The sequence below is a fragment of the Oncorhynchus gorbuscha genome, linkage group LG08, assembly GCF_021184085.1.
Source record: "Oncorhynchus gorbuscha isolate QuinsamMale2020 ecotype Even-year linkage group LG08, OgorEven_v1.0, whole genome shotgun sequence".
In the NCBI taxonomy this organism is placed as follows: domain Eukaryota; kingdom Metazoa; phylum Chordata; class Actinopteri; order Salmoniformes; family Salmonidae; genus Oncorhynchus; species Oncorhynchus gorbuscha.
In genome coordinates, this window is record NC_060180.1 from 66,581,167 (window position 1) to 66,608,634 (window position 27,468).

Sequence of the window (27,468 nt, forward strand, 5' to 3'; positions counted from 1 at the left end):
TTATGGTTGGTATAAGGTTCTTCTGTTCAAAGGCAGTGTTTTGTTTTCGCCAAACATGACGCCTGGCATTGCGCCCAAACAACTCCACCATTGACTTGTCTGTCCAGAGCACATTGTTCCAGTAGACTTGTTCTTCACCCAGGTGCTGTCTGGTAAACTTCAGTCGTCCATTTCTATCATTTTTTTGAAAGCCAAGGCTTCTTCCTTCCTGACCTCCCATGTAGGCCAAGTTTGTGCAGTCTCTTTCTGACAGTTGACTCATGCACTTCGACATTGATTGTTGCAAGATGCCTGTAGATCCCTTGATGTTGCCCTGGGGTTCTTAGAGACTTCTTTGAGAATCTTTCGGTCGGCTCTTGGGCTGAATTTGGTGGGACGGCCTGTCCTGGATAGATTGCCAGTGGTCTGGAATTTTCTCCATTTGTAGATGATCTGTCGGACTTTGGAATGATTGACTTCAAATTGCTTGGAACAGGCTTTGTAACTCCTCCCAGACTCTAGTCATCAACAATCTTTCTTCGGAGGGCCTAGGAGAGAGCTCTTTTGATCTTGGCCTATTTATTTGTGTATTTAATTAGGCAAGTCTATCACATACCTGTATGGTTTTGACCAACACAGACCACGTTTCTGATCTTTATGTACCCTCCAAGTTACTCTGATGGGGCTCTAATCATTTGCACCTGTTTTGGTGCACCGGGTTCTAATTTGAACCATTTGGTGGGATGATACATGTAGGGGTGTACTAACTTTTTCCACACACAGAAAATTGGATTTCTGTTTATTTGAATTGCAAAGTGTTATTTGTCACTGTTAAAATGTTAAATTAGGTTAACTCTATTTGTCAATGGTTTGAAATTAACATGAACTATCCATATGTCCAAATATATCAAAGACATACTTTTTTCACAGCACTGTACATACACAATTGCATGCATACCTCATAACACTATTGGCAGTTGCCAGTGATGGTATAGGGAGGGTTGGATCTGGTCTACACTAACAATACAAGTGTTGCAGTGGTGCAGTCATGACCTCAACCTATGGAACAAAGATTTGATTTGAGGATAAAGCTATTTTGAATAGCTGGGGGGGGGTTGGGGAAGCACCTAGCCTGATTCATTTATTTAAACTTACAGTTTCCAAGTGTTAATTTGCTGTTTCCATCACACATACCACATCACCATGGACTGGATAATGTCTCCCGTAGATGTCTTCACTCCAGGCAGAGTGAAGACACGATAGCGAATGAGCTCCCTCTACAGTATGCAGCAAGAACAGCAGCCTTTAACATTTTCATTGATCAATGTACTAATGAAGAATGACATTAAAAGCACTCAGTCATGGGCATTTCCGTTTTTAAATGTGTGTGTGATATATATATATATATATATATATATATATATATATATATAAAACAATAAAAACATGAGAACGACAGAATAACAAAAACATTGTGTGGTTGACATTCCAGCAGATAAATCTGCAACAGAGAGAGGGAGAGAATGTTTTGGGGTGTCTAGGGAGGAATACACAATATGCCATGTAACAAACTACAATACTTTCTGTTTAACAGACCTTAAAAAGGGACGCTTCACTACTTTTGAACCTCAAATATTCATGACCTCTAGCACCGTACAGTAACAGCATTGTCTGTAGTAAAAAAGAAGAAAATATGACTAAGAAAATGACTCCTGATGTCACATGGTGAAGTGCCTCTTTAATGACATGAGAACACAAGCAATGTGTCTGACATGATCTCAATGTTTGGTTTTTACTGCCTGCCTACCATGCCAACATTACAACTCACCTCGGGGAGTCGACCTCTCTTTTATAGTCCCCTGTGAACAAAATCCCTTTGCTTTTAGTACTTCTGCTGCCTCAACGTCTGGGAAGGGCCTGATTAGTTGGGAAAGTCACTTATTCACAACACTGTTGCTGGGCTGAGTCACAGAGATGATCTGATCAGTGTCTGTATTAGCAGGCCATCAATAGATGAACCGAAATTGGCATTAGCAGTGTCAGCAGTTAGCAGTGCACGCATGGGTTAGGTTAGGTTATAGTCTTACATAATAACCATACACATTGAATGAAATTGGGTTGCAAGTTATGATCCTAAGGGGAATAGCAAAATAACATCTAAATTCAGTCATCAAATATCGCGTCAAGAAATTCAGCAAGTTCATGAGTTTAAAGCAGTAAAACAACAGATTTGGGAGATCTTTGGGTTATGACAGTAAAAGCACAAAAATTAAATGGTCTCTTGCCAATATAGAGAAAATAACAAAAGTCAAGAGAAAAATCTATAAATGGCTCATTAACTAAATGTGTTATACCAGAGCTGAATTAAGGTAATAATAGTAAGTCCTCTTGATATAGAATAACTGTTTGATCCAGATTGAAATTAGTATTATGTACAGCAGCTAAATGGTCGGTTGTCTGTCTTCTTCCATAGTTTAATTAAATCATGTGCAAATACTTCACATTCCTCCTAGCAATATTCCAACCGGGTGAAAGAGTCAGAAAACAACTAAATAAGTATAGTATCAAACACTGAATAGTAGTACCACAGTCGTGAACAGGGTGCATCCGTCACTCAAGTCTATGGAGGTCACAGGATTTAGATTTTGGAAAAATGTCTGCAGTTCATATAGGTAAACTCCAAGATAACATAGTAGTCAACTTTTAAGTTATTAGTGGGAGGGTTACGACATAAAAACTTACACCCTCTTAACGTATAAAACTGGGTCAACAATGTTCCCATAGACGATGATAGTAAAGTAGAATAAACCACAAAAACGAAACCAAACAGAACATGGCCAATAAAACCCCTCCCCCTGGACGGAAAATATAAATCATGTGATCAGAAGAAAGAGAACATGGGCAGCTGCCAAGTAGACTCGTCTCCTGTCATGTGTCCGTCGAGCATACCACTCCTGTGACCTTTCACCTGGAAGTATAAAGGGCGTCCTGGACCTGGGATGCTGGTGGGAACATGACCTATTGGCATGATCTCGCACCAGGAAGAGGCCACTTCCTAGTTCTGTCGGCTACTATGGAGACGAGGAGGAGGAGTCAGTTAGTTAAGTGGGCGACATTCAGAAACTGCTGACTAACGTCCAACACAGACAGTTCCACAGACCCACTGATTATATTAGTCTTCCTCTTCTCCTCTGTCCAGTGTATGTGACTACGGGATGAAGCCTAGATGAAGGGTCCATCTTCCATGTGCAGTAGTTAGTTAGTTTTGGGGTAGATCTTCTCGTAGAAGAAGTTCTGGGCCAACAGGTAGAGTTCCCCGTCCTTCTCCCGGACGGCGTGAGCCCGGACAAACTGGAACTGCTCCAGGGCAAACTCGTAGAACTCGTTCTCCATCTTCCAGATGGCCGACTGCTGCAGCTTGGCGATGGACTCCTTGGTCGGCGGCTTCTTCTCACTCGTCTTCCTCAGATGGGATTTCTTCCCTGTGGGGGAAGGGGCATATGGCATCACTACCAATCCAGGTGGCCCTTGGATTTTTGTATAGTTAAAAATGGTATATTAAAAAAAGATCTAATGTAATAAATGTAGAGGCACTTGCATATTTCTTTTTAGAGCTGTTAAAAAGGTGAGAATTGCTCAGGGGAATAACAAGTGAAAATGTCGTTTTGTTTGCACAGCAAATCACCTCTCATGTGCAAAGGTACAGCTAAGTGCACGTTCAGAAATAGGTACGCAATCATTCCACATATGATTTACAAAGACTCAAAATACATATTAATCTATTTGAGTATGCTGACACTATAACTTTTCTTTAAAAAGCTTTAAAAAGACAGAAAACAAAGAAATCAATTTCTGCTTAGTTGGCAAAGTAATGAATAAAGTCAATGTCAAAGGTCATCTCAAGAGGCATGGTGGCGTCTCTGGATCAGTACCTGTTCTGTAGAGCTCTGTGGCGCCCCTGAAGAAGCGTGGCAGCGCCGCCTCCAGCATCATAACAAAGTCCTCCAGTTCCTCTGTCACCCCCACCAGCAGGTACTCATTGACCAGGTTATACTTGGCCTGCTCCAGGGCCCAGTGACTGCCCACGTTCCTACAAGAGATGTCAATAAATCATGTTATCAATTAAATGCATTTATAAAGTTATTTTTTTCATCACCTGTACATCAGATGTTGTTTAGATCGAGCAAAATAGGCTAGTCTCGCATTCTCAACAGATGAGCTAGAGAGAAGAGAATGAATGATACATATCACAAGAGAGGAAAAGCAAATAAACGCCTCGAGAAAAGAAAGACATGCAATATAGCATGTAAGTTATATATTAAAGGGGTTCATGTGTGGTGTTCTACTGTTCATATATCAGCCCATTAAGAAGTGTGTAATGGGGTTATAGGTTAAGAATGCATGTTGTGGATGAAACGTAAGGAGGGGTACATACCAGCACTCAGAGTAGTGACCACAGAAGAAGGGGATCTGCAGCCACAGCTTTTCCGGGGCGCAGTCTGAGCCTCCCGCCGACACACACTCATCAAAGGTCTGAAACACATCCATGACAATCAAAGACAGAATTGCCTATGGAAGCGTGTTCTACTGTTCAAATACATTGTATATATAATATAATAGTTTGCGGGATTTTTTCTCTCTCCCAGATTGTAGCTTTAGCGTAGGCATAATTTTAACAATATTTTACAGTTTTAATCACTAATACACTAGTTGGTACAAAATAATCAGGAGGATTGCAGACTGACCTTCTTATCCCCCTGTTTCCGGCGCCGCAGTCCAGGCCGGTAGTCGTCCCCAAAACGCAGGAAGTAGTAGTAGGACACCAGGCGCTCGATGGGGTCGCGGATCACATTGATGTAGATGGGCTTCTTCTTTACTCCAAACCTGTGTCAAAACAGAGAGCGAGTGTAAGAATAGATGGTATAATGTGGTCCTTCTGTAGCTCAGTTGGTAGAGCATGGCGCTTGTAACGCCAGGGTAGTGGGATCGATTCCCGGGACCACCCATACGTAGAATGTATGCACACATGACTGTAAGTCGCTTTGGATAAAAGCGTCTGCTAAATGGCATATATTATAATGAAATGCCACCCGCATGTTACGATGCGCCACCACACGTTACGATACGCCACCACACGTTACGATGCGCCACCACACGTTACGATACGCCACCACACGTTACGATGCGCCACCACACGTTACGATGCGCCACCACACGTTACGATGCGCCACCACACGTTACGATACGCCACCCACGTTACGATACGCCACCCCACGTTACGATACGCCACCACACGTTACGATGCGCCACCACACGTTACGATACGCCACCCCACGTTACGATACGCCACCACACGTTACGATACGCCACCACACGTTACGATACGCCACCACACGTTACGATACGCCACCCCACGTTACGATACGCCACCCCACGTTACGATACGCCACCACACGTTACGATACGCCACCCCACGTTACGATACGCCACCACACGTTACGATGCGCCACCACACGTTACGATACGCCACCACACGTTACGATGCGCCACCACACGTTACGATACGCCACCACACGTTACGATGCGCCACCACACGTTACGATACGCCACCACACGTTACGATACGCCACCACACGTTACGATACGCCACCACACGTTACGATACGCCACCACACGTTACGATGCGCCAGCCACACGTTACGATACGCCACCACACGTTACGATACGCCACCACACGTTACGATGCGCCAGCCACACGTTACGATACGCCACCACACGTTACGATACGCCACCACACGTTACGATGCGCCACCACACGTTACGATGCGCCACCACACGTTACGATGCGCCACCACACGTTACGATGCGCCACCACACGTTACGATGCGCCACCACACGTTACGATACGCCACCACACGTTACGATGCGCCACCACACGTTACGATACGCCACCACACGTTACGATACGCCACCACACGTTACGATACGCCACCACACGTTACGATACGCCACCACACGTTACGATGCGCCACCACACGTTACGATGCGCCACCACACGTTACGATGCGCCACCACACGTTACGATACGCCACCACACGTTACGATACGCCACCACACGTTACGATGCGCCAGCCACACGTTACGATGCGCCACCACACGTTACGATGCGCCACCACACGTTACGATACGCCACCACACGTTACGATGCGCCAGCCACACGTTACGATGCGCCAGCCACACGTTACGATGCGCCACCACACGTTACGATGCGCCACCACATGTTACGATGCGCCAGCCACACGTTACGATGCGCCACCACACGTTACGATGCGCCACCACACGTTACGATGCGCCACCACACGTCGCTCTGGATAAGAGCGTCTGCTAAATGACTTAAATGTAAATGTTACGATGCGCCAGCCACACGTTACGATACGCCACCAGCCCGTTATGCATATCACAAAGATCATGTGTCATTAAATCGAAGATGATCTATGAATAGACAAGATGTGAATCTGGGCCCTGTTCAATAGGATCTGGATCAAAAGAGAGAGAGATAAGAATACAGTACATTTGATTTAACCTAGAGAGATCCTTTAATGACATTATATCAAGATGTGAATCTGGGCCCTGTCCAATAGGGCAGTGTTGCAGATGTGAATCTGGGCCCTGTCCAATAGGGCAGTGTTGCAGATGTGAATCTGGGCCCTGTCCAATAGGGCAGTGTTGCAGATGTGAATCTGGGCCCTGTCCAATAGGACAGTGTTGCAGATGTGAATCTGGGCCCTGTCCAATAGGACAGTGTTGCAGATGTGAATCTGGGCCCTGTCCAATAGGACAGTGTTGCAGATGTGAATCTGGGCCCTGTCCAATAGGACAGTGTTGCAGATGTGAATCTGGGCCCTGTCCAATAGGACAATGTTGCAGATGTGAATCTGGGCCCTGTCCAATAGGACAGTGTTGCAGATGTGAATCTGGGCCCTGTCCAATAGGACCGTGTTGCAGATGTGAATCTGGGCCCTGTCCAATAGGACCGTGTTGCAGATGTGAATCTGGGCCCTGTCCAATAGGACAGTGTTGCAGATGTGAATCTGGGCCCTGTCCAATAGGACAGTGTTGCAGATGTGAATCTGGGCCCTGTCCAATAGGACAGTGTTGCAGATGTGAATCTGGGCCCTGTCCAATAGGACAGTGTTGCAGATGTAAAGCTTCAACCTGCCACGACAGGTTCATTTTCACATGATTTAAAGACATATCCCTTCTATAGAGAGTTGCATTCTATCTGTTCTGAATGTTGCACTCTAATGTTGTATTAATGTAGTACTCTATAAGACCACAAGGGGGAGACAGCAGCAAAAGTCTATCTGGTAAGATGTGTACTGCAGTGGAGAGGGGGCACTCACTTTGTAAAGTCCAGGAAAGAAACGTGACCGTGGTAGAACGCCGGCTTCATCTCCCTCCACTCTGTCACGTTTTTCACAAACCGCACCTGAGCAGATAGACAAGACAATTGATACATGATATGTGCCAATGCAATCCCTTCTTCAATATCACCCTCCCACTTTCCCCCTCCCACTCGCTATCTCTCCCTGTCTCTCCGTCTCTCGCCCTCTTCCACAGAGGTCAAACATTGCCACATTAGTGTGCGATCAGTGACGGCTGGTGTGACATTAAAACTGGCTCATTTTAATGGCTGGAATGGAAGAAACCCATTGTTTGATATCTTTATATTCATTCCATTCCAGCCATTTCAATGAGCCTGTCCTACAATTTCTCCACCCACCAGCCTCCACTGTGTGCAACATTTTCTCTAATCAGCTACGAGTGCCATTGACCGTTGAGATTTGCCTCTGGCCTCACCCTCTCACCTGGTCCTGCATGGACATGACCGGGTTGTTCTTGGTGGTGTTGATGTGCAGCACGTGGTAGTGGTTCTTGCCACACAGGTCGTAGGCGATGTTGGTGAAGGAGGTACTGGCCGTCTTGGGCACGCGGTTGTAGATAACCACCACGTCCTCACTGTCGGCCACCGAGGGGGCCTCCCGCTCCCGTAGGCCATCCTGTGTGTGCCGCTGCTCGATCTCACGCACCTCGTGCCTCGCGATGGCCCGCTCTGTACAGAGGAAGAGGAGGAAGATGAGTTAAAGGGATAGTTCACCCACATGAGGACCTATATTCTGTTAGCAACAGTGTGCTAACAGTGGTCTTACCGCTTCCATTGTCTCAGGCTCAACTACGCCAATACCACACAGTGGCAAATAAACCCGACATATCTTGGGTATATACTGTAAAAATAAAAATATTTATTTTATTTGACCTTTATTTAACCAGGCAAGTCAGTTAAGAACACATTCTTATTCTCAATGACGGCCTGGGAACAGTGGGTTAACTGCCTGTTCAGGGGCAGAACGACAGATTTGTACCTTGTCAGCTCGGGGGTTTGAAATAGGCCACTTTATATCTATAAAATGAGGTGCACTTGTAACTTAGGCAAACCATCCTTTTACCAGACTTCTGAACATAATATAAAGAACAGAAAAAAATGAACGATCACCAAATTGCCAGAGAATACATTACATTGTATGAATAATACTCCAAAGCTTCTTTATACCTGTCAAACAGAGTGAAGTGACACTGTGTACTGGCCTTTGGGGTGCGCTCGGTGTTGGGTTTGACCATTCATTTAGACCCCTCATGTCTTACTCACTGTTAAACAGATTTGCCGGTACTTTTGAATACTTTTTAGCCAGTAGTTTTAAAAGTAGAGCTCACGAGCCAAAAGTGGTCCCCAACCACATCATTGTTCCCTCTCTTGCTATAGTGCCTGCATCTTGCTAGCAGTCACTCGAATGGGTAGGGGCTGAAGCCCATTGTCTAGAGCTCATGGTCAAATTGGTTGCAATCAATTAGCTTAGTTCCTCAGTGTTCAAATAATCTTTCATGAAAATAACATTTCAAGAATGCTAATCTTGTGTTTCTAACTACAGAAAATATTTCAGAACAAATCGGAGATGGTGGGTGTCGGACTCCACTTTCTTGTAGTTTTTGGAGGTGGAGTCCTTTGTATCACACCACAGCCTGGAGTCTGTCCCTGTTATATCTCACCTCTGTGTAACTTAACAGATGTGTCTGAGTATGCATGGCCTAAATACTCTCCTCTTTCTGGGAATGGGAATAGAGAACCATGTCCTCTCTATATATCATTTAGATTTGAGTCATTTAGCAACTTAAAGGGGCAATTTGTGTTAAGTGCCTTGCTCAAGGTCACATTGACAGATTTTTCACCTAAACAACTTGGGGATTTGAACCAGCGACCTTTAGGTTACTGGCCCAAAGCTCTTAAACACTAGGCTACCTGCTGACCTTACAGTAGCTGTATCAGATAGAAATGTATGTGACTAACTGTGAATAAACAGACAACGCTGTAGGCCTGAGCCATTTCCGTTTGGCTTTCCTATCCCAGGTCTAAATCAGTCTCAGATTGACTAGTGGTGACATTGGCTCAGATCTGTGCTGGAACAGATCAACACTCCAGCATCTAATACTTATGGGAATGCCAAGCCAGGCCATGCCAGGTCATGCCTAGCCGTGCTGGCAGCTGGTACAGAGAATAAGGTGTCATCTGTGATCACACTGCACTCCCAACCCCCAGACCCCCTTTGCCATCCCCACATACATCACACCACCCCCCCCCCCCCTCCCTTTTTACACCCTCCCAGGCAGCTGCTAATGTCCCACTGATCAAAGCTAGCGCTAACCAACCGTGCTAGCAACTGGTGCTAGCCACGATACTGGGCTGTGACAGGTGGCAGTCTATGGTCGTCTGTCGTCATGATGAACATAGATAAATATGGTCATAAGTAACACCCAGAATGTATAGCTAGGAGAGACATCTATCCACACATCACCTAAAGCACAAAGCCATAAAAGAGCAGTTATCATTTTCATATCAGTACGAGTATTGATCTAGGATCGGTTTCACCTTTTAGATCATAATGAATTAGATTTTATGGACAGTTGGAGACCTGTTCCTAGATCAGCACTCCCACTCAGATTCTAAGGCTGCGTTTAGACAGCCAGCCAAATTCAGACTTTTTTTCACCAATTGGTATTTTGATCAAACAGATCAGCTTTGAAAATGATCCAAAACAATTGGGCTGCCAGTCTGAACGCAGCCTTATGTGAAGCCCAGATCTCTAGGCCTAGACTTTAGCGTATTCCCACAGAGCGTCCTAACATTGGAGACAGTAGTCACGGTCTGTAACAACTGAATCAGAATCAGCACTCCCTAGCCCTAAAACATAATGAGCTGAACTTAAACAGGCCCCAAGCCACTAGTTCAGGGCATTGTGTTCAGTGCCAACAATTAAAAGGGAGGTACAGTTTATTGTAGTCCATTGTGTTGAACAAGCTTAGCTAAAACCCCACTGTGTCCAAGCAGAGGGCGCCACACACACACACACACTTAAGCTAATGGTCGAGTCTGAGGTCATTTAATTAGTGGACAAAGACCCGCTCTGTATTGATGAATCACTCTGGCCACACAGTGTGCTTCCATTCAGTCACCATTTCCTTTGGTTCCCCCCTCGCCATTTCCAGCTAATTATGACCAATGGTGGAACGGGCAACACAGTCTTAAACACTACAACAACTAAGCCGATGCTCATTGTTCTGAATACATATTCTAGAACGCCACCCGAGATAGCAATATTTACTAAAACAATTTCACGCTAGATTAGAATTGCCCATTTCCAATCATCATTCGTCTTCGGCGGGAAATCCGTGAATATGACAGTTTGTCGTGTGTTATGGTGTCTCATACGATCTTATGGGATAATAAAAACAGGGGAGAAGATGATCCCTTCTCCAGGCAGCTCATACATCCATCATACTCCGCAGCTCTTCATCCCTGAGCGGGTTAGCCTCTCGAGCACAAGCCTAGGCTGAGGGGTAATAGAGAGCCTGAGAGTTAGAAGCCTTGTATGGTTCTGCTTCAGTAGCGCTGGATTGCCAAATCAATGGAGTACAACAGGGAGGAGATCTAGGTTGCTGCTGGAAAAAAATAAAATATGAAGTGGTATTTTTTATTTATTTAAATACAGTAAGCTTTGATGTGGCCTGTGGCACCTGCAATATTTGTTTACCAGAGTGCAAACACAGCCAGGTGGTAATAGGAGTGTGTGATTAGTAATTTCAAGCATATTGTACAAGAGACCCTTGGGCTAGCCTTTCACAGCTGCAGGAACAGGGGATTCAAAAGAAGCCTGTTCAACTAAATGCTTCATCAACGACTGTACAGAACTACTGTTTCAAACTAATGTATGACAGACACCTCATCACAATCTTGCAGTGTTTGCAAATAAGTGACGGAGGCACCATGAGTTACAATTTAATTCCTTAAGTGCCCTTTTTAGGACAGATTACCGTAGCTGGGGGGGGTTCCTGGCTTGGAGACAACTGCTGCATTCATGGCCCATGAAAGCTCTCATTCACGTCTAGCCTGGCGGCTAAGGTGTAGACAGCTGGGAGAGAGACGGCTGGGCCGAGCCCGGTGAAGACACAAGGCAGAAAATGAGAAACGACACTCGGATGGTTAGTACAGTTGAGCCCAAGCAAGTGGAGATATTTTGCTGGCATCAACAGAGGTGCAGTGGAAACTGAATAACTAAGCACTCACATGCTCTATTTCCACATGCCAATATAAATCTGTGTGTGGAAGCAGCCCATTTCTAACAGGCAAGGTATCTTGTTAAGTAGCCTATTTTCCTCATGGGAGAAAATACAAGCCTATATGGTCAGTGAAACCAGACCAAAAATCTTGTCAGCAGACAAAACATGCCCTCTGCAGTCAGTTTTTAGGGAGTTCTTGCTTGGGACTGACTAGAACCTTATTACAGCATCAATACGAGTATCACAATAGAGTGCCATTGGTCACACCCCATGGTAGTGGACCTGACCAATGGCACGGTTTTAGAACCCCTATTGGCTGAAGAGACAAAATGTTGGGGTTTTAAAAGCAAATTTCCTGCAATTCTACACATTTTGCCATGGCTTATGCCAGTGGTCACCAACCGGTCTAGATCGACTGGTCCATCTTCTAGGCACTCCTAGTCGATCACCAAAATGTCTGTAGAAAAGTAAACGATAAAGTCTCCTTGATTTTTTATTTGACTTTGCACTTTTGCCCGTAAGGTGCACTTGATTCAGAAGCCCTGCGCCGGGTAGGCAAAGTGTTCCCATTTTTAACCATTTCATTTGTCTGAAGGGACAAACTCCACCTACCCGGCGGACCAGGAGAGCTGTAGTTAAATCAAGTACGCCTACTGCGCTGGCCAATCGGATGGCTCCAATCACCATGCCTATAGCTTCCAAGAACCCACAGTTGGATACTAGCCTGCACGAGATTTCACAACTTTTAAACCATGACCAGAGAGAAACTGCCAAAGAAAAAAAGCATAGAGCTGCTGTTTTTATGAGTGAGTTATCTGTTTTTATGAGTGAGTTATTTGTTTTTATGAGTGAGTTATTTGTTTTTATGAGTGAGTTATTTGTTTTTATGAGTGAGTTATTTGTTTTTATGAGTGAGTTATTTGTTTTTATGAGTGAGTTATTTGTTTTTATGAGTGAGTTATTTGTTTTTATGAGTGAGTTATCTGTTTTTATGAGTGAGTTATCTGTTTTTATGAGTGAGTTATTTGTTTTTATGAATGAGTTATTTGTTTTTATGAGTGAGTTATTTGTTTTTATGAGTGAGTTATTTGTTTTTATGAGTGAGTTATCTGTTTTTATGAGTGAGTTCTGTTTTTATGAGTGAGTTATTTGTTTTTATGAGTGAGTTATTTGTTTTTATGAGTGAGTTATTTGTTTTTATGAGTGAGTTATTTGTTTTTATGAGTGAGTTATTTGTTTTTATGAGTGAGTTATTTGTTTTTATGAGTGAGTTATCTGTTTTTATGAGTGAGTTATTTGTTTTTATGAGTGAGTTATCTGTTTTTATGAGTGAGTTATTTGTTTTTATGAATGAGTTATTTGTTTTTATGAGTGAGTTATTTGTTTTTATGAATGAGTTATTTGTTTTTATGAGTGAGTTATTTGTTTTTATGAGTGAGTTATTTGTTTTTATGAGTGAGTTATCTGTTTTTATGAGTGAGTTATTTGTTTTTATGAGTGAGTTCTGTTTTTATGAGTGAGTTATTTGTTTTTATGAGTGAGTTATTTGTTTTTATGAGTGAGTTATTTGTTTTTATGAGTGAGTTATTTGTTTTTATTCAGCACTGTCAACTTTATTTCTCTCAAACTTTCACAAAGCATAACACTCCCCTCTCACTACCTCTTCTTGCACCGCAGCTGCAAATAATTAGTAGCTAAGTGTATCGATAGGCTTGTGTTTTTATTATTAGCAGCTCGTCATGTGTATTCTAATATCGAGGAATATTTCACTTTCGCCAGTCAAAGGAACAACATGAATTTGTGCCTGAGGTAGAAGTAATGCGGTGCGATTCCAGTTGCCTTCAGGGGAAGGAAGGTGTCCCCTCTCTGGTCAGTCTCACCGGAGGAAAGGAGTGAACGGGGACAGGGAGAGGCAGACCCTCTACTGCCCTCTCCCTCCCTTCGCTGAGACTGACCATCAGCTGCAGGTACCATCATTCCAGACAAATAAAAAGCTAATTAATTTCAATTTATGCAAAGCTGTGCATCACAAGTGATACACCAACTGATATATTCTGTTATCAAAGCTCGTTGTGAAATATAATATGATCTTAGCAGAACAATATTAGCAGGCCAAGCACAAAGCCAATATGCTGTGACAAAAAAAAAGTTTATTCATGTTGCATAGGCTTACATTTTTTAAGTCAGGTTTTTAATCGTTATTAGTATTTTATTTTATCTGAGTGGTAAATCTCTGCTTGCTTTTTGACTGCGAAAGTGATCTTGACTCAGAAAAGGTTGCCGACCACGGGCTTATGCTATCTGAGTGACTCAAACATTATAACAAACACCAATGGAGGCCCCATGCCGTGGCATTTTGGGAATTGTAGATTCTCCCGTCTCGTGGTGATTGTTCGTTCTCAAAGATGATCTTAAGAAAAAAATATATATTGTTCCATTATATTTTCTACATACTTTACATCTGGTTTTTAGTTTTTACCATCCCAAAAATTATTAGGGTTAGTTTATGCTACACTGAACAAAAATATAAAACACAACATGCAACCATTTTTAAAAGAGTTACAGTTCATATAAGGAAATCAGTCAATTAAAATAAATTTATTTGGCCCTAATCTATGGATTTCACATGACTGGGAATACAGATATGAGTCTGTTGGTCACAGAAACCTTAATAAACTAAATGTAGGGGCGTGGATCAGAACACCAGTCAGTATCTGGTGTGACCAACATTTGCCTCATGCAGTGCGACACATCTCCTTCGCATAGAGTTGATCAGGCTGTTGATTGTGGCCTGTGGAATGTTGTCTGACTCCTCTTCAATGGCTGTGTGAAGTTGCTGGATATTAGCAGGAACTGGAACACGCTGTCGTACATGTCGATCCATTGCATCCCAAACATGGTCAACGGGTCTAGTGAGCATGCAGACCATGGAAGAACTGGGACATTTTCTGTACAGATCCTTGGGACATTATCATGCTGAAACATGAGGTGATGGCGGCGGATAAATGGCATGACAATGGGCCTCAGGATCTCGTTACGGTATCTCTTTGCATTCAAATTGTCATTGATAAAAAGCAAATGTGTTTGTTGTCCTTAGCTTATGCCTGCCCATTCCATAACCCCACCGCTACCATGGGGCACTCTGTTCACAACGTTGAAATTAGCAACCCGCTTGCCCACACAACGCCATAAACACTGTCTGCCATCTGACCGGTACAGTTGAAACCAGGATTTAGATGAGCTTCCCTGAGACGGTTTCTGACAGTTTGTGCAGAAATTCTTCAGTTGTGCAAACCCACAGTTTCATCAGCTGGTCTTAGACGATCCCGCAGGTGAAGAAGCCGGATGTGGAGGTCCTGGGCTGGGGTGGTTACACATTGTCTGTAGTTGTGAGGCCGGTTGAACGTACGGCCAAATTCTAAAAATAACATGGGAGGTGGCTTATGCTGGAGAAAATAACATGGGATGTGGCTTATGCTGGAGAAAATAACATGGGAGGTGGCTTATGCTGGAGAAAATAACATGGGAGGTGGCTTATGCTGGAGAAAATAACATGGGAGGTGGCTTATGCTGGAGAAAATAACATGGGAGGTGGCTTATGCTGGAGAAAATAACATTGGGAGTCAGTTTATGCTGGAGAAAATAACATGGGAGGCGGCTTATGCTGGAGAAAATAACATGGGAGGTGGCTTATGCTGGAGAAAATAACATGGGAGGCGGCTTATGCTGGAGAAAATAACATGGGAGGTGGCTTATGCTGGAGAAAATAACATGGGAGGTGGCTTATGCTGGAGAAAATAACATTGGGAGTCAGTTTATGCTGGAGAAAATAACATGGGAGGCGGCTTATGCTGGAGAAAATAACATTGGAGGCGGCTTATGCTGGAGAAAATAACATTCCATTCTCTGGCAACAGCTCTGGTAGACATTCCTGCAGGCAGCAGGCCAATTGCACTCTCCCTCAAAACTTGAGACACCTGTGGCATTGTGTTGTGTGACAGAACTGCACATTTTAAAGTGGCCTTTTATTGGTGCACCGGTGTAATGATCATGCAGTTTAATCAGCTTCTTGATATGCTACACCTGTCAGGTGGATGGATTATCTTGACAAAGGAGAAATGCTCACTAACAGGGATGTAAACACATTTGCGCACAAAATTTCAGACATAAGCTTATTGTGTGTATTGAACATTTCTGGGATCTTTTTATTTAAGCTCATGAAACATGGGACCAACACTTTACATGATGCATTTATATATATTTTTCAGTGTGCATGAATATGGGGGAAACACTGCCAGTCCCTGGTACAGAAAAGGATGAGAAATGCTGGTGTAGTTAGTGTCAATAGTAGGATACATTAAGTATGGTACCAAGCTACTGTATCACTGCAAGCTTAGCACAGACACTGATACCTTACCGCTAACATAAGGTAATAATCATAGTTAACTTAACCCTGCAATTTTTCTCTGCAATCAAAGCTCATTTTATCTGACAATGTGAGTTTATACGATAATCGGGGAAAAAAGACAGCTTCAGTTCCGCCCATCAAAAACTGGCAGTTATTTGAGATGATAATTTACACAGATGGCAGGCTTTACAGCCTAATAATTCTATGCCTTGGCAAGGGCTGCTCTGTGGAGTGGACAATTGATTTGTCTGGATCTCCTGGCAGGACTTGTCATTGACTAAGCAGGGTAATTAGCCTACTGCTTGAAATAGGGGGGAAATATCAGGTTCTGTCAATAACACCATCTCTCCAGAATCACAGGAAGAGAGACAGCAGCCATTTCTCCATGTCCACCACCAGTTAAGAAATGGTACGGCAAACTGTTCACGTGAGAAACTGTATTACTGTCCAAATGTTTCAAAAATAACAATCACAGACATAAACAGCTTACATAACAATGCAGGTGTAGGCTAGTTATTGTACAACACAGAAATGTGATTCTCTCCCCCATAAGTGTTAATTTTTACATTTACATTTAAGTCATTTAGCAGACGCTCTTATCCAGAGCGACTTACAAATAGGCAGGAGTCCAGGGAAAACTCCACAAATGTTCGGGCAATTCTGAGGGCAGCTATTTATAGGACAGATGAGGAGTGGCTAATAGATTAATAGGACCCAAAGCTCCACAGAGGAAGCCCAACAGAAAACTCCGGTGTCAATTGTGAGATCAGATCCATCATCGGCTGTCATAGCAACCAAGTAGGAGGAAGGAAACGGACACCAAAAATGTTCCTCTATGGTCACAAGCGGTTCTCAATACTACTCCTCAAGAACTATAGCCTGGTTAAACCAGATTGAACAATGGAGAGTGCAGCGTTCAGTCTGGTTTAACCAGGCTACATGAACTATGGCAGCAGTTAATTAATTGATTGAGATCATTCATGAACAAGAACATCTCAAGTGTTCCAACTGGCCTTTCTGTGACATACCACCTCTGTGGTGAGAGGCTGTCCCCACTCCCCAGAGTCTCGGCACACTGTGCGAGACTGCCAGCACTCACAGTGCAATGCAATGCTGAAGAGAAAGTCTGACAAGGAGAGCGGGCCACAGCAGCAGAGAAACTTTCAGTTCCCCCCCAGAGCTGATAGTACAAGATGCACTGTATCACAGCAGATGAAAGCCAAGCCAGGATAGAGTACCACAGTATGAGTCATAATACCCATAAAACATAGCGATCAAACAGGAAATGTTTCCAATCTTTTCCCCACTGTACATTTTTCCCATAGGGGATTTTAGAAACACTTAAAATAAGGGCTGTGTTTCATGTAGGCTTACCCTGGCGTGACGTTTTGACAAGGTGACTTTTATCAATATATTCGTCTGTATTTACCCCCCAGAAATGCTAATTATCTGCTAATGTGGCTATCATGAAGAACTACAAATGCCATGATGATCTGGACGAGGGTAACAGGTTTCTTCTTCCTCCTCTGAGGAGGAGCAGTCGCAAGGATCGGAGGACAAAATGCAGCGTTGTATGTTTCCATAATGTAATTTAATGGAAAATGAATACAAAATTCAAAAGAACAAGAGAATCAAAATGAAATCCGAAACAGTCCCGAATGGTGCAAACACTGAAACTGAAAAAGAATCACCCACAACTCAAAGGTGAAACCAGGCTACCTAAGTATGGTTCTCAATCAGGGACAACGACTGACAGCTGCCTCTGATTGAGAACCATACCAGGCCAAACACAGAAATCCAAATGATAGAAAAAAGAACAGACTGCCCACCCCAACTCATGCCCTGACCATACTAAAACAAAGACAAAACAAAGGAACTAAGGTCAGAACGTGACAGTACCCCCCCCCCCCCCCAAAGCTGCGGACTCTGGCCGCAAAACCTGAACCTATAGGGGAGGGTCTGGGTGGGTGTATGTCCGCGGTGGCGGCTCTGGCGCGGGACGTGGACCCCACTCCACCATAGGCTTTGTCTGCCTCTTAACCTGCCTCCATGGCCTCTTTAGAGCGGCGACCCTCGCCGCCAACCTCGGACTGGGGACCCTAGCCACGGGTCCCGAATGGACGGGAGATTCCGGCAGCGCCGGACAGGCGGGAGACTCTGGCAGCTCAGGGCAGACGGGAGACTCTGGCCAGCTCAGGGCAGACGGGAGACTCCGGCAGCTCAGGGCAGACGGGAGACTCCGGCAGCTCAGGGCAGACGGACTCCGAGACTCCGGCAGCTCAGGGCAGACGGGAGACTCCGGCAGCTCAGGGCAGACGGGAGACTCCGGCAGCTCAGGGCAGACGGGAGACTCCGGCAGCTCAGGGCAGACGGGAGACTCCGGCAGCTCAGGGCAGACGGGAGACTCCGCTCAGCTCAGCTCAGGCAGACGGGAGACTCCGGCAGCTCAGGGCAGACGGGAGACTCCGGCAGCTCAGGGCAGACGGGAGACTCCGGCAGCTCAGGGCAGACGGGAGACTCCGGCAGCTCAGGGCAGACGGGAGACTCCGGCAGCTCAGGGCAGACGGGAGACTCCGGCAGCTCAGGGCAGACGGGAGACTCCGGCAGCTCAGGGCAGACGGGAGACTCCGGCAGCTCAGGGCAGACGGGAGACTCCGGCAGCTCAGGGCAGACGGGAGACTCTGGCAGCGCTGAGCAGTCGGGAGCACCTGTAGGGAGGAGACGGAGACAGCCTGGTGTGTGGAGGAGGCACCGGATAGACCGGACTGTGGAGGTGCACTGGAGGTCTCGAGCATCGAGCCTGTACAACCCTACCTGGCTGGATGCTCCCCGTAGCCAGGCCAGTGCGGCGAGGTGGAATAGACCGCACTGGGCTGTGCTGGCGAACCGGGGACACCATGCGCAGGGCTGGTGCCAAGTACCCCGGCCCGAGGAGACACACTGGAGACCAGATGCGCTGAGCCGGCTTCATGGCACCTGGCTCGATGCCCACTCTAGCCCCGGCCAATACGAGGCGCTGCTATGTAGCGCACCGGGCTATGCCTGCGCACCGGGGACACCGTGCGCCTCACGGCATAACACGGTGCCTGCCCGGTCCCCCTCTCTCCACGGTAAGCACGGGGAGTTGGCTCAGGTCTCCTACCTGACTTAGCCACACTCCCCGTGTGCCCCCCCAATACATTTTTGGGGCTGCCTCTCATACCAGCCACGCTGCTGTGCTGCCTCCTCATACCACCGCCTCTCGGCATTCGCTGCCTCCAGCTCTGCCTTGGGGCGGCGATATTCTCCCGGCTGTACCCAGGGTCCCTTGCCATCCAAGATCTCCTCCCAGGTCCAGGAGTCTTGAACCCGCTGCTCCTGGGTAACACGCTGCTTGGTCCAGTTGTGGTGGGTGATTCTGTCACGATCGTCGTTGGAATGAGGTGAGGACCAAAGCGCAGCGTGGTAAGTGTTCATCATATATTTATTAAACCGAGAACACTAAACAAAATAAAGGAGAAACAAAACAGTTCTGAAAGGTGACAAACACATAACAGAAAATAATCACCGACAACTCAAAGGTGAAACCAGGCTACCTAACTATGGTTCTCAATCAGGGACAACGATTGACAGCTGCCTCTGATTGAGAACCATACCAGGCCAAACACAGAAATAGAAAATCATAGACAAACTAACATAGACAACCCACCCAACTCACCCTGACCATACTCAAACAAAGACATAAAAGAACTAAGGCTAAAACTGCCTAATCGAGGCAAAGGTAAGAATCTCTGGATTAACTATCTAATGTTAGCTAAATGTGTAATTAATAAATTGGCTATAAATTGGCTACATTTCTTTAAAATTACAATTATGTGAACAGTCTTGTGTAAGTTTTAAATGGACACAATACCTATTAGCAAAACTGTCAGCTTGAGATGACGTGCAGGAACTTGCAGGGATTTGTAGTTTTGCATGATGTCTACTTTGACGCAAATTAGCATTTTCGAATCAAAGTAAATAGAGACGAATATATTGATAAAAGTCACCTTAACTGGTTATGACACCTCCACTGTGAGGCTCTATTCAGCTGCTGTATACAAGATGGAAGTTATATGCAGACAAGAGGAGCGGAACAGTTCAGCCAGACTGCCTTATCCCTCTATTCTCTGATGAAATTGGTTTTAAAATGCTGCAGGCATGTTTCTCTCCCCTCCTTTTGTTAAGGCTTATGATGTGAGCAGCCAGGGGTTTTAAATATTCCTGTGTTGAGATGAAAATTAAATCTCACCACACCCCACCCTTCCCCCCATAGCTTTGAAGAGGAAGATAGCTTTTGGATGTAAGTTGGAAATTGGGAAAGGCCTGTTTGGCCACAGGGGATTATCATCTTGCACTACAGTAGCATCCCAGGCTCCAGATAAAGAGGCTGTTTATGATTATTGATTAGCAAAGGGAGGACTCTGATGAAAAGTAACATAATTATCAGTTAAAATGACGCTTGGTATTCTTACAATACTTCTACAGCTCTGTTAGAGCTGGGTCTCAGAGGGATGTTGATCAGTGTTACAAAAGCGATAAGTCACCCACCTGCTTTCACGCATGCTTAACCACACCGACCGCATCGTTCGTCAAACCCCTTGGAAACCCGACAAGGGAACACTGCGGCGCGAGGAGAGCGGTCTCAATTACACTCCGGGGTGCGAAACAGTTCATAGCACCGTGATTAGCCTGTCAGTCATCCGCAACTGTGCACGGAAATGTAGCACAGAACTTCAAGGGAAAACATTCTTCTTTAAAGTGCAAGCCAATGCCCATAAATACACCAATCAGGGCCCTAACTGCTCGAGCTTAGGGCCATTAGTACTCTGCCCACACCAAATCCATTCCTGACACCTGTGTTTCCACAGTAGTATCCAATCCATTAGGCACTCAAATGGCATGTTTCAGAGTGCTGAGACACATAGAGGTGTACAGTAACCACTATTTAGTGAATACCAGCAGACTGCCAGTGTATGACTCCATTTAATAACCCTGGGGAGGCTAAAAACAGCTCCATGGTGTCAAAAGGCGTGCTCCGGATAATGGTGAAAAAGAGAGAGCCAGGGAAAGAAAGAGGAGGATTTGAAAGTGAGGAGGTGGCTGAGGTGTGAACTTGGTGATGCAAGAGTTTGATCAGAGGGAGTCAAGTTGGTGTGATCACTAATGTGATCTTCCAGTCTGGGTTGACGCCCCGCCTTGGGTTGTGCCGTGGCGGAGATGTTTGTGGGCAATACTCAGCCTTGTCTCAGGATGGTAAGTTGGTGGTTGAAGATATCCCTCTAGTGGTGCGGGGACTGTGCTTTAGTAAAGTGGGTGGGGTTATATCCTTCCTGTTTGGCCCTGTCCGGGGGTATCACCAGATGGGGCCACAGTGTCTCCTTACCCCTCCTGTCTCAGCCTCCAGTATTTATGCTGCAGTAGTTTATGTGTCGGGGGGCTAAGGTCAGTTTGTTATATCTGGAGTACTCCTGTCTTATCCGGTGTCCTGTGTGAATTTACGTATGCTCTCTCTAATTCTCTCTTTCTCTCTTGGAGGACCTGAGCCCTAGGACCATGCCTCAGGACTACCTGGCATGATGACTCCTTGCTGTCCCCAGTCAACCTGGCCGTGCTGCTGCTCCAGTTTCAACTGTTCTGCCTGCGGCTATGGAATCCTGACCTGTTCACTGAACGTGCTACTTGTCCCAGAACTATTATTTGACCATGCTGGTCATTTATGAACATTTGAACATCTTGGCCATGTTCTGTTATTATCTCCACCCTCACAGACCGAAGAGGACTGGCCACCCCTTATAGCCTGGTTCCTCTCTAGGTTTCTTCCTAGGTTTTGGCCTTTCTAGGGAGTTTTTCCTAGCCAATGTGCTTCAACACCTGCATTGCTTGCTGTTTGGGGTTTTAGGCTGGGTTTTTGTACAGCACTTTGAGATATCAGCTGATGTACGAAGGGCTATATAAATAAATTTGATTTGATTTTGATTAACTAGCTTGTCCTGCTTTGCATATAAACTAGTAATATCATCAACCATGTGTAATTAACTAGTGATTATGTTAAGATTGATTTTTTTAATAAGATAAGTTTAATGCTAGCTAGCAACTTACCATGACTCCTTGCTACACTCGCGTATCACATGGTCAGCCTGCCACACAGTCTCCTCGTGGAGTGCAATGTAATCGGCCATGATTGGTGTCCAAAAATGACGATTATGAAAACTTGAAAATCGTCCCTAATTAAAATCGTCCATTCCAATTAAATCGGTCGACCTCCAGTCCAAACATACCAAGACAGTCATATAGAGGGCATGACAAAATCTTTACCCCCGCAAGAGGCTGAAAAGATTTGGCATGGGTCCCCAGATCCTCAAAAGGATTCTACAGCTGCACCATGGAGAGCATCCTGACCGGTTTCATCACCGCCTGGTCATCACCGCTATGGCAACTGCTCGGCATCTGACCGTACGGCGCTACAGAGGGAAGTGCGAACGGCCCAGTACATCACTGCCATCCAGGACCTATATAATAGGCGGTCAGAGGAAAGCCCATAAAATTGTCAGACACTCCAGTCACCCAAGTCATAGACTGTTCTCTCTGCTACCGCACGGCAAGCAGTACCGGAGCGCCAAGTCTAGGACCAAGAAGCTCCTCAACAGCTTCTACCCCCAAGCCATAAGACTGCTGAACAATTAATAAAATCGCCACGGGACAATTTACATTGACCCCCCCTCCCTTTTGTACACTACTGCTACTCGCTGTTAATTATGTATGCACAGTTACTTCACCCCCACCTACATATATAAATTACCTCAACTAACCGGTACCCCCGCACACTGACTCGGTACCGGTGGCCCCTGTATACAACCTCATTATTTTTATTCTTATTGTGTTACTTTTTATTATTACTTTTTATTTTAGTCTACTTGGTTAATATTTTCTTAACTCTTCTTGAACTGCACTGTTAGTTAAGGGCTTGTAAGTAAGCATTTCACGGTGAAGTCAACACTTGTTGTATTCGGAGCATGTGACAAAGTTTGATTTGATTAGTGTATCAGGATTTTGACTTTTTATAATGTTCAGATTCATTATTATAATTGAAAGCATTCAAATGTCCAAGATGTGAACTAGGAACTTGACCACATCAGCGATGATATACTGGTCCTCCTAGCGCTGCATTGATATGGACTTTTCAAAGCCATGCTCAAAGCTACTGTCAATCACATCAAATAGTATAACTCTTGATGTCAGTCTGTGGATGGCAAGATCTTTTCATGAGCAAATTCCTGTCCAGGGCACTCAGCAGTAAGGAGGTTGGTACCCAGTATGGAAATGGAAGATAATTCAGGTCTGACTCTTTATGAAGTCGCAGCGCAGGCAATGAATGAATGTTGAGCAGAAGGCATTCCTACATCATTGTGTCACTCCCTCCAAACACATTCACAATGCATGGACAGTACGCTTTCTCCTTTGCATTAAAAGGCCTCTCTTTCATGAATTATTAAAGCAGTGTAAGAAATAAAAGACAAAACCTCACTTAGGATGTTTCACTCCGGTACAACGCTTGCGGTAACATCGCGGCGAGTGGGAACTTACTTAACTCATTGCTCCTCATGGAGCGGCAGGTAGCCTGGCTGTTAAGCGTGTTGGGCCAGTAACTCGAAAGGTCGCTGGGTGGAATCCCTGGGCAGACTAGGTGAAAAATATGTTGTGCCGTTGAGCAAGGCACCTAATTGCTCCTGTAAGTCGCTCTGGATAAGAATGTCTGCTAAATGACTAAAATGTAAATGTTGTGGAGACTGGTGTGGTGGTTAAATGTAGATACATAGTTAGTTACATGGGCCATGAGGTGACAGGTTTATAAACAACGCTTCAATTTACACCGCTCTTTGCAAGTACAGCATATACTCCCATCTAGAGTTACGGCCAATGAGGAAAGCACACCGTCAGCCCCACCTCCACGTGCTAATGTCAAACTTAACGTTTCTACAAAATGTACCTAGCTGGCATAAGAGGACGCTACAGGAAATACAGTGCATTCAGAAAGTATTGAGACCCCTTCCCCTTTTCCACAAGTTACATTATTACCTTATGCTAAAATTGATTAAATGAAAAATGTCCCTCAACAATATACTCACACAATACCCCATAGTGACAAAGCAAAAAGAGGTATACACATTTTTGCAAATGTATAAAAAAAAAAAAAACGGATACCTAATTTACATAAGTATTCAGACCCTTTGCTATGAGACTCAACACACACCTGTCCACATAAGATCCCACAGTTGACAGTGCATGTCAGAGTATAAACCGAGTCATGAGGTCGAAGGACTTGTCCCTAGAGCTCAGAGCCAGGATTGTGTCGAGGAACAGATTTGGGGAAGGGTACCAAAACATGTCTGCAGCATTGAAGGTCCCCAAGAACACAGTGGCCTCCATCATTCTTAAATGGAAGAAGTTTGGAACCACCAAGACTCCTTCAAGAGCTGGCTGCCCGGCCAACCTGAGCAATCGGGGAGAAGGGCCTTGGTCAGGGAGGTGACCAAGAACGCGATGGTCACTCTGACAGAGCTCCAGAGTTCCTCTGTGGAGATGGGAGAACCTTCCAGAAGAACAACCATCTCTGCAGCACTCCACCAATCAGGCCTTTATGGTAGAGTGGCCAGACAGAAGCCACTCCTCAGTAAAAGGCACATGACAGCCCGCGTGGAGTTTGCCAAAAGGCCCCTAAAGGACTCTCAGACCATGAGAAACAAGATTCTCTGGTCTGATGAAACCAAGTTTGAACTCTTTGGCCTGAATACCAAGCGTCACATCTGGAGGAAACCTGGCACCATCCCTACGGTGAAGCATGGTGGTGGCAGCATCATGTTCTGGTGATGTTTTTCAGAGGCAGGGCCTGGGAGACTAGTCAGGATCGAGGGAAAGATACCAAAGGTGTTTCAACAAAGTACCGAGTAAAGGGTCCGAATACGTATATAAAATATGATATTTAAATTTTGTAGAAATTTGTAAAAATTCTAAAAACCTGTTTTGCTTTGTCATTATGGAGTATTGTGTGTAGATTGACAAGGATAAAAAACAACAATTTAATCCATTTTAGAATAAGGCTGTAACGTAACAACGTGTGGAAAAAGTCAAGGGGTCTGAATACTTTCAGAATGCACTGTATGTCACCAGATAACACAGATGAAGCTAGCTACAAGACACATGGATCGTTATGGGGTGATTTCAATCCATGCCGAGACTACCAAACCACTCACAATTAGCCTGGAAGCAAATCACAGTGGCTTCTGTGCTGGAGACTTCTAGTAGGAAAAGTGATTCAGCATCTGAGTGAAGTAACAAGCAGATAAGAAAATAAGTTGGAAATGGGCAATATTGGAGCGTGTAATAAATATACAGATTGTTTTCTCAATATAGACGGGAGAAATGCATCAGCACCTGGTTGGACAGCAAGTGGTGTCCATCATGGTGCCCTGCCTCAAACCTAGGCTATTTGACTATGCGGGATATAATTGACGGCTCCAGTTTACAGAGACGTTTTTCCACTCTAGGCATCATTCAGACGCATTGTCAAGTCAATAAAAGTCTTTGAGTAGGCTGTAATGGAAAAGACTGCTCCCTTTAGCTCTTGTTTTAGCATCTTGTGTTTTTTCACTCCAAAAGCATTTAGATGTTCCCTGTGTTGTTTCAGCAGTTGATTTTGATGTCTACCCAGAACATTCAGATATCCTCCCAATATTTGTTACGGAACCACCATGATAATTAATTCTGATCACAGTTTGTTGAAATGAGCCGGTTGTTTAGAACACATTCTTTTGGAACTCATGTTTACATGAATAAAGGTTTCTGTGGCACAGCACACTACAGCAAGGACATTTCTCGGAACGATCAATTCCACCATGCAAATGGTTGTTGAAAATAATAATGCATACATAGAATGCACATTGAATGGGCTGAAATAGTGAACTTTTCTAATTCCCACGTAGTGCATGTTTACATGAAATCACCTTGGAATGGCCATCATTCAAATTTTAAGTCTCTCTCCACACAGCTATTGTTGTATCCTTGCATGTTCTGTAAAGAGGTATCTGAAGCTTAATGAAATTGGAGGTAGAGCCCTTCTGCCGTAACCACATGGTCTTTGGTCCAAGCCCGGCTCCAGTTTACTCTCAATTGCTATCTTGGTGGCAGCGGTGGGATAACCATGCAACCCTGAAAGGCATTATGCAAGGTTTGCTTTTTATTTTAAAGTGTAATGACCTCTGTTTACCAAGAGGTCTGGACCTTCTCCATGGCAAAAAGCTGTACTGCGCCAGCTCTAAAACTGCTGGGTTGATGGTTCAAGCCTAGTTGTTCCCCCCCAATCACTACACTATCAATCATTAACCCACTGGAGGGATAATGGTCCCACAAGTTCTACTTGCTGTTCACACATGATCTGGTCAACCATATGGTAAAAGAGGGCAAACTCATTATACAATAGGTTTGTCAAATCGTTTACTAAACCTGACTGAAAATGTAGTTGATGTTCCCGAGTTGCACGTTGTCCTCAAAATGCCAGTTTGTCACTTCCCAAGGGGAGCGCGAATGATGTCGTCACAAGTCAACCGCAAATTGGCAACCAAGCTGACAAGATGTTCAGCAATGGTTCAACCCCTACTACATCTCACGGACACATTTACCTACGGCATGATGAATAAGGACAGCTTGACCGCAGTCTTACCTAGCTTTCCCCGAGACTCCTCCAGCTTCTGGATTTGGTTCTCCAAGAAGAACATGGCCACTGCGAATGCCAACAGCGCCAGAAGCTGAAACTTGGGCGGTATCATGATTCTTAGAAGCCCCATCAAACAATCCAGTAAGAACAGGTCATTCCAGTTTTAGAAAATACTACATAAAAAGGTAATGAAATTGTCAATTACAGAGCGAACGAGTGTCTGTTAAAACCCTGGTTGTGCAGTAGGAAACACACTCAGGTCCAAATGATGTTTCATACTATATTATACTCTGAATGCAACCTCAATGCCGTATTCTTGATGTTGAGCTGTCCCCCCAAAGGGTGTCAACAGAAGCGGGTTTGTGTTTCTCGGTCTCGGCGAGGCTTTCTCTGTAGAGCTGTCCCGTTCAGTTCACTTAACACGCCTACCTTCATCGGAGGACTTACTACTACAAACCCCCTATTGGTGAAACCAACTATCCACGAAACGGAATAGGCTTTTCATTCGTCAACAGTCAAGTCTGTTAAAATGCGATTGGACACATTTTAAACTGTTCTTGAATTTGACCACGGGGGGCACTGTCCACATCCGAATGGAATGTAACTGTGAGTGACCGATAAAAGAAGAAGTTAAAGGTGCCCTTCTGTTTGCCATCTGAAAATAGGAAATCAAATTACA

General features: G+C 44.8%; 1 protein-coding gene across 1 annotated transcript; it reads right to left on the bottom strand.

Annotated features, from left to right (window-relative positions):
• Positions 1 to 1,700: 1,700 nt before the first annotated feature.
• LOC124042053 (heparan sulfate 2-O-sulfotransferase 1) lies at positions 1,701 to 27,234 on the bottom strand. Its single transcript, XM_046360335.1, has 7 exons — positions 26,796 to 27,234; positions 7,848 to 8,092; positions 7,383 to 7,468; positions 4,725 to 4,863; positions 4,415 to 4,512; positions 3,912 to 4,069; positions 1,701 to 3,461 (listed from the first exon to the last, which is right to left on the bottom strand). Exons 1-7 carry the CDS (start codon positions 26,917 to 26,919, stop codon positions 3,235 to 3,237), a joined length of 1,077 nt encoding a protein of 358 aa, XP_046216291.1. The 5' UTR covers positions 26,920 to 27,234; the 3' UTR covers positions 1,701 to 3,234.
• Between the last annotated feature and the right edge of the window lie 234 nt (positions 27,235 to 27,468).